At 38.4% G+C, this 8,016-nt stretch overlaps 2 protein-coding genes across 2 annotated transcripts in view; one reads left to right on the top strand and one right to left on the bottom strand.

The window, feature by feature from the left end:
- Window positions 1-470, bottom strand: part of LOC107740481 (lactase-like protein) — a 5,355-nt gene extending 4,885 nt beyond the window's left edge. Inside the window, exon 1 of the mRNA XM_016552937.1 lies at window positions 453-470. Coding sequence (XP_016408423.1) covers window positions 453-470 — 18 coding nt within the window. The remainder of the gene's footprint in view (window positions 1-452) is intronic.
- Window positions 471-2,490: 2,020 nt separating this feature from the next.
- LOC107740448 (gamma-crystallin N-like) lies at window positions 2,491-4,426 on the top strand. The gene is made up of 6 exons (XM_016552891.1): window positions 2,491-2,576; window positions 3,008-3,056; window positions 3,349-3,470; window positions 3,673-3,808; window positions 3,958-4,097; window positions 4,202-4,426. Exons 1-6 carry the CDS (start codon window positions 2,533-2,535, stop codon window positions 4,332-4,334), a joined length of 624 nt encoding a protein of 207 aa, XP_016408377.1. The 5' UTR covers window positions 2,491-2,532; the 3' UTR covers window positions 4,335-4,426.
- The last annotated feature ends 3,590 nt before the right edge of the window (window positions 4,427-8,016 follow it).

Below are 8,016 nucleotides of genomic sequence, written 5' to 3'. Positions count from 1 at the left end.
TATGTTTAATGTCTTCATGTTTCCAAACGTTTCTGTTTTTCTGTGAAAACAACTGTTTTCATACAGCGATAGCTGGACGCTTTTGTCCATATTAGGAATTTCCTGGTTCGACTTTCTGCTCGAGAGCGTCCTCCTGCTACGAGTATGCATGAAACATACACTGCACATGTTTAGCGCTCCGCGATGTTCATCTCACCTTATTCTGGGTCCAAATAAAACATCAGATCATGCACAGACTATACTGTCTCTTTGAATTTAAATATATATTTATTCACACCGGCTCTTAAAAAACCTCTATGCGAACACACTTGCCCGAGAAAGTGCGGGGGACGAATTTACGTGATATTAAAAGTGTGTGTGTGTGTGTGTGGTGGGGGGGTAAAGCCTTACTCATAACAGTGAGGTAAAGCCTTACTCATAACAGTTATTTGCTGTTATGAGTAAGGCTTTACCTGAAGGAAATGTGCCATATTGAAATGATCCCATTTCGTTCTTGGTCCAGTCAAAGTCTTCACTGGCAAAAATGCACAGGGCCAACAGAAGAAATGGGCATATCCTCAGCACACTGTGTTGTAGCATCCTCTTATTCTAATATGGGTTTGTTTTTCACCAGTACCACCTGCACAGATTGAAACAGACTCATTTTACTTCCAGGCACACCTTTGAAAATGTTTCATCCTTTCAGTTGTTTAAGAATTCCTCAGTCCTTAGATAGGTATATATAGAGACATTTCAAGTCAGTTATACTTCGTTCTTGGTCCAGTCAAAGTCTTCACTGGCAAAAATGCACAGGGCCAACAGAAGAAATGGGCATATCCTCAGCACACTGTGTTGTAGCATCCTCTTATTCTAATATGGGTTTGTTTTTCACCAGTACCACCTGCACAGATTGAAACAGACTCATTTTACTTCCAGGCACACCTTTGAAAATGTTTCATCCTTTCAGTTGTTTAAGAATTCCTCAGTCCTTAGATAGGTATATATAGAGACATTTCAAGTCAGTTATACTCATTTCAGAAAAAAAAAAAAAAAACATACTCAGAGTGGTCAGCTTCCAAAGTATTTGAAGCTGAGGCATATCAATGATGCATCCCAAACTAAAAAGCTGTCACAATCCATGTGCAATCAGCCGAAAATGCCCCCCAAAATTTCCAAACCCAGATCAGATCAGATTAATTATCTCTCATTTCAGCCAGCTATAAGACAAACTGACACAAGAGGCTATCAGTGACAAAAAGTAAGTCAGTTTGTCAAGAGCTGCCAAAATGAAAGACATCTCAAAAGTATTTATCCAGAAGAGAGGAGATGCAAGTTTCTTTCTGAAAGGAGAGAGGATGAGATGATGATTAAAATGCTTCCTTCTGTTCACAGGAACCAGCAGCTTTGCCCTGTCTCATGTCTCTCTCCCTACTCTCACCCTCTCTCTCAAACTCTCCCTCAATCTAGATTTACGCTAAAGCACATATAGACATATACCTGCTCCAGGCCTCACATTTGTCTCGACTGGAATCCACTCCAAAGTGCCAGAAGGTTACCTAAGCTTCTGAACTTCATTCACCCTCACAAAGCTGCCCAGTGCCTGTGCGCTCGCGAGCACAAAACAGTGGCTCCGAGCTCCATTCAGGAGCCACACGCAGGCTCAAATATCCACTATTCAAATTCAATGGGCTGAGAGGGGAAAAGTGCTGCTCCTAACATGTTTTATAGAATTGAACATTTGACTCTGTAAGCAAAGTTGATGTTGGTGTGGGTGATACATTTGCATTTTGGCCCCCAAGGGAGAAATACAAGTTTATGCCATAAAAAAGGTGAAAATGTTCAGCATTTCTGAACCAATTCTGCATTCTTTTTTAATAAAGGATGGGTGTTATATTAAATAAAATTATTTAAAAAAAAAAATATATATATATAATAATAATTGGTAGTTTAGCTGTTAGAGGTAAGTTTACATTGTACATATATAATGTTATTTTATAAAGTGCAGAATATTACTACTAGACTCCAATTCCGACTGAACTAGGATAATAAATATAGATGAATATAATATAAAATCATTGCTGGATTGATCTCTGCTATACGTATGTGTGTCTGTCCTTGTGCTTTCAAACACTTGCTGCCCCAGTTCAAACGTGAATACAGTTACAACATGCTTTGAAAAGAATGTTGAATTGGTTCAGAAAGTGTTGACACTGCACTCTTTTACTGTACGTGTATGTTCGTGTGTTATGTGTTTAGGTGTGTATGAAGGAGAATTTGTTCAATGTATGTTGGTTTAACGTACATGTGTTCTCTTGCATGTTCTATGGATGTGTGTGTATGTGTGTGTTTAAGCTTTTGTATGTGTGCATTTGAGTTTCTGTATGCACATATAGCTAAAGGCTTTTACAAAACATAGCATACTGTATGTGTTTAGCATATCAATACACAGACAGACTACAGAGAGAGCAGCAGAAAGAGTATGAGCATTCTAGCACTCCGTTTCTATGTACCTGCTGTATTTAAGGACCATCTTAGTGGCCACCACGAGCTGACATGAACATCTTTACTAAGGTCCCCGGACTAGCCAAACAAACCAGGTATGTTTGCAGTGCATTTGGACACCAAATTTTTGAGTTTCAATCTGCACCTCCCAAGAGGACTGTATTAATCATTGCAGAAAAAGACATATAAAAGACCAACACCCATGACTTGTTTGTGGAAGAGAGTAAATATATAGTTCTGATCACAACCATACCATTAAGACAGCCCTGAAATAACATACTGCTGTGCTTTAATGGGCAAACGGATTTGTTCCACACATACATTTACACAAATATACATTTACCTTGTTATGGAACAAATACAATTGAACTTTAATTGAAATGTTATATCATAAACATTTGGAAAAAATAGAATCCAATTTTATTTTTTTTTTAAATCAAAGAGCTGGCTTCTTTCATATTTTCTAGACATTGTTTGATTGTTGATGTTTAAAAATGTGCTAAGAGTGTTTGCCTTTTTTCCCTAGCAAGCTGGGGTCTGTGCTCCAACGTGCCTTCTACGGGTCCAGTGGGAGGGTAAGAGTTTATTTTGATGGCAATAGTTTATAGTTTATGCATGCATAGTGAATGAATAATTTATCAGTAGGGAATTTTCTGTCAGCTGTTTGCTACTCTTTTTATTTCTTCTCATGTGGTTTTAGTGGTGTTTTTAAAACAACATGAAAATTAGCTGGAAAAGTTGCTAGTTTTTAGTTCAGGGTATCTATATTCTCCCAAATACTTTTAATTATTTTATGCTTATTAAATACTTAAATTAATGTACATGTACATGTGTTTTTTTTATAACATTAGTTTGTGTGTTTTCCAGGTGACCCTTTTCGAGCAGAGGAACTTTGCAGGTCGGCGACTGGACCTGACCTCTGACTGTCAGAAATTGAGCGAAAAAAACTTTCCCGACAGATGCAACTCTGTCCAGGTGGAGAGTGGAGCGTGAGTACATGATAGTTTTGTATCACAAGACCTTATTTGAACTTTTATAAACGTAAAATGAATGATTACTCCACGTTTTTATTCAATAAACATTTTTATAGCTACATTAAATCATTTTTGCATTTCCTTTCCATGTACATTTTGCCAGTTTAAGCCCATTCAGATATGTTTTGCATTTTTACTGTGACGTGTTCTTGTGTAGATGGGTGGCATATGAGCATGAGAACTTCTGTGGACGTCAGTACCTGTGGGACATGTTTGACAGGGGGGAGTACAACTGCACTGATAGGTGGTGTGCTCAGGGTGACCACATCTCCTCTGTTCATGCTGTGAAACAAGTGAGACATTCAATAATGATAAAAATATTAAAAACGATACAATTAGTATCAGTCTTTGCAATTTCCACTGGTTCCACTGAAACATGTAATGGTATGATCCAAAATCATAAATGTAAAAATTGTTTGTTTGCCTGTGTTTCGTGGTCTAGGACAACAACCCTCCCCGTGCACAGCTGTTTGAGAGGGCAGGTTTTTCGGGAAAGAAGACAGAGTTCCATGATGACATCCCCAACCTGATGAGCCGTTACAGCCTTAACAGAGTGTCCTCCGTAAGAGTAATGGGCGGAACGTGAGTACAAATTCACTTATGTTAAAATACTGAGCTATGTATTCTGTTCTGTGTATATATTCAGTGTTGTGTGCACATTTCCCATCTCTCTCTCCTGACCACAGCTGGGTGGCGTACCAGGAGCCTAACTACAGGGGAGCACATTACATCCTGGAGAATAAGGACTACAACAACTTCTCTGACTGGGGTGCTCAAAACAGCACCATTGGCTCAATTCGCCGTGTCTGCTTCAGCTAAACAAAACCCCCACATCTGTCAGCTCTTTATACAAACAATATGCCAGCCCCACAGAAGACCTATTTGAGTAATAAACTGATTATAAAGACAAATATTGTTGTTGTGCTTAAGTTCAAACAGGAATTACACAATTCATCAGGTATCATAAAGATGAAAAGTTCTTCAACAGCTTTTCAGATGCAAGAATGAGCGTTGTGTTGCCCTCTGGTGGTAAAACACACTTCTGCAATGTCAGCCTGTCTGCTCCACTGTTACCTGGTATGTCAGAGCAACCACCATCTTAAGATAGTCTTGTAGCACAGCTCCAGGATTGTTCCCAGGATGCTACAGCACTGTTTCGTCCTGCCCTGATGGGATGTGGGATGCTTATAGGAACTGTGAGCTCACGGCTTTGCCCTCTCTTCTATGATCCGAATCCTTTAAAGAGCAGCTGTGGAGCTCATCTGTGTATATTTGAGCATACGTTGAGGAATTCACACGGGCTTTAGCTCTGTGTTGGACTGACAGACACATGCTGTCGTGCTCTCTAAAGGCCGGTGAGGTATTTCTGTGGGTCGTGGGAGTAGCAGTTGCTGTGCCCCTGTCGTGCCGATGACATTGTGCTACATCTCTCTCACGGTCACCACAGCAGCCTGGAGGTACCCACCAGTGTAGACACAGAGGAGGGGCAGAAAGAACGCAAACGGGTTTAGGACAATGTCTCGCAGAGAAGGAAGTACAGGGAATGAGAGAGAGAGCAGAGTGAAATGAGATTTATGTGATTATAAACAAATGTTTGACACAACCATTATGTTAACCACTGGCACTTTATTTATTCTATAAAACTAGTGTTACAGCTAGTATTGTGACCATTAGTGCTGATTTCACTGTTACCACTGCTGTTGCTGCAGTTACTGTTGCTTACATGAAAATGGTTCCCTAGAATTTGGAGTTTAAAAAATTCAATAAATCCAGTTATGTACAGTGAGACAGGAGTCTAGTGAAATTATAATATAATATAATATAATATTGTTACTTTTGTAATATAAATGAATATATAAGTGAACTGCAAAAACAACTTGATATCTCACAGAAATTCTGCTGATTTGATACAGTGCTGAGACATACAAATATGCCCTACCTTTCAAAAGTTTGGTTTCACAAAATATTTCTATTTTAAATAAATGTTTTTCTTTTGAACTTTCTATTCGTCAAAGAATCCTGAAAAAAATCCATCATTGAATAAATGACAATTTAAAATATATGTTAAAACAAGACAAAAAACAACTAAATATTTCACAGAGATTCTGCTGATTTGAAACAATGCGGAGACATACAAATATGCCCTTCCTTTCAAAATTATGGTGTCACAAAATATTTCTATTTCAAATAAATGTTTTTCTTTTGAACTTTCTATTCGTCAAAGAATTCTGAAAAAATGCATCTTTGAATAAATTACAATTTAAAATATGTTAAACAAGACAGTTACTTATTGTATTTCTGATCAAATAAATGCAGTCTTGGTAAGAATAGGAAAATTTAAACCTTAAAAATCTTACCAACTTCAAACCTTTGATCAGTATAGTGTGTGTGTAAGCAATAGAAAATGAGCTGTTTTGCTCTTACATTTTAGGCCCATGATTTAAACAGAACAAATAAGAATGCATACACAGTACATTGTTTTTTTCGGGAGTTCAGGGCAGGAAGTCCATCACAAAATTAGTTCCCTCTGTACCACACATGCACACAAACAAACAGTCAGAGTCTGACGTTGAAGGTGGCATGGCCTGTTTAATGGGAAGGATCCTATGTTTCTTTCCAGTAAGCCAGTTGGTCACAGATGAAATGGTAAACTAATTGACCACCCATACTCAGCATTCCTCTTGCTTGAGTTCAATCCCACAAACACATAGGCCTACACAAAAACATATACATCCACACACGGCAACTTGTAAGTCATGTTTTAACAATCAGAATTTGAATCCCTCTTTCTCTGAGTGTGTTTATGTGGTATGCATGTTTACGCTTACAAACATACCACACACTGGTTGTACTGTAAAAGCTGTTTGCCCTCTTTTCCTATTCTCTCTGTGATTGCCTTTACTGTAATCCATAAGCCAAACTTCACAGTCCTCATGTTACATAATTACAGTACTACGTGACAGAGGGCCAAACAAGCACACACCTCACAGTACAGCACACCTTAATGGCAGTTATTATCTCAGTCTGGTTTGGTTTCGTTCACACAGTATCACACAGAGTCTTTAAATCCTTAGGTACTTCCCTAAGAAACAGCTTCTATCCATGTGTGACCCTCGATCTTCAGCAGTGTGACAGTAAAAACTGACATTCACTCACACTCTCTCAAGCAAGGCAATAACAGACATGAATGTCACATTGTTTGTGTCAATCCATTCTGGGAAACTCCACCTACTTGATTTAGGCCCAAGAGGAAAAGTACATTGACGCCAAAGAGATTTAGTTTGATCATTGAATTTACAACAAAATGAGGAAATAGCATGCAAAATATGAATGCATTTTTTAAAATATTCAGATTTTGCCTGTTTTCCCCCATTTTCTATAGCAGATATATTTTTGAACATTTTAAGTTACAACTAAATTGAATGTTGTAAGTATCCTAACATATGTCATACTATATATCTTCTGTGTTTTGACTCATTTGCAGCATAGATATCACTCCATCAATCCACAATGTTCTTGCGCTCTCAGCAATTTTGCTTGGTCTATGTTACAGAAAGATGATCTCACCAGAAAATACCCTGCAAGGCTTAAACGCAAACTCTTTCATGTCTGACAAGCTATTTCATTATGATTATCAGGAAAATCTTGATGCTACATGCCGCTTTGCAGCGTGGCGTCTTGTTTCAACATGTTTTTGGTCCTTCAGTCAACAAAGAAGGGAAATGCCTGGGGAGACTGCATGCTCAATGCTAATGGCATATCTATGTTTGAAGGGATTTCTCCATTATCTGATAACAATATCTGTTAGGAGGCGCCAAGAACGGTTTTACTGGGGTATGTTTGCTATAATGCCAGTAAAATTTCTTTAATTGCTTTGATGTGAAATCAGTGGACATTTGAACACATTCTACTTTTAACTGTTGGTACAATTACAAAAACTAGTTTTACTCAGCAGTTCTAATTATCTTCATGCACTTAAAAAAATCTAATGGTTTATTGAAAATTTAAAGGCAGAAGAAGCTTGAAAAGCATAACAGTTTCCAGATTCTTGTTACTATTCTGCATGTAAATACTGCCATGAGATCTGAACATAAATGTTGTGTTCTTTGCATCAAGGCTCTTTGTTTGAATTTTCAGGAAAGAGACTCATGAACTCATGTCTAGGTGGACACGGGGACGGCCAGAGGCTTTGACCACAGTCAATAACAAAGAGCTCTGGAATCTTTTGTCTTTTGTCCCAGGCCCTGGTATGAACTCAAAGCTTGGACAGGCCACCACTGTGGCCACCTGTGAACCACAATTATCACCAATGCTCGCACACATGCACACTGGACCAATTAAGCATCCCGTGCACTCACCTCCATTCAGCCAGCACTAACACATTTGCAGTGATGCCAGGACTCCCTCACTTCCCTCTCACTCATCAGTAATGACTCTTTGAGCAATGTGTGTGTGAGTATGAGCTGAGAGGTATTTAAAGGGTTGCCAATAATTACATAAA

The sequence above is a fragment of the Sinocyclocheilus rhinocerous genome, unplaced genomic scaffold (assembly GCF_001515625.1).
Source record: "Sinocyclocheilus rhinocerous isolate Xijiao unplaced genomic scaffold, SAMN03320098_v1.1 scaffold225, whole genome shotgun sequence".
NCBI lineage: Eukaryota > Metazoa > Chordata > Actinopteri > Cypriniformes > Cyprinidae > Sinocyclocheilus > Sinocyclocheilus rhinocerous.
Note: the sequence above shows the minus strand (reverse complement) of the source record. Positions and strands in the feature narration are given on the sequence as shown.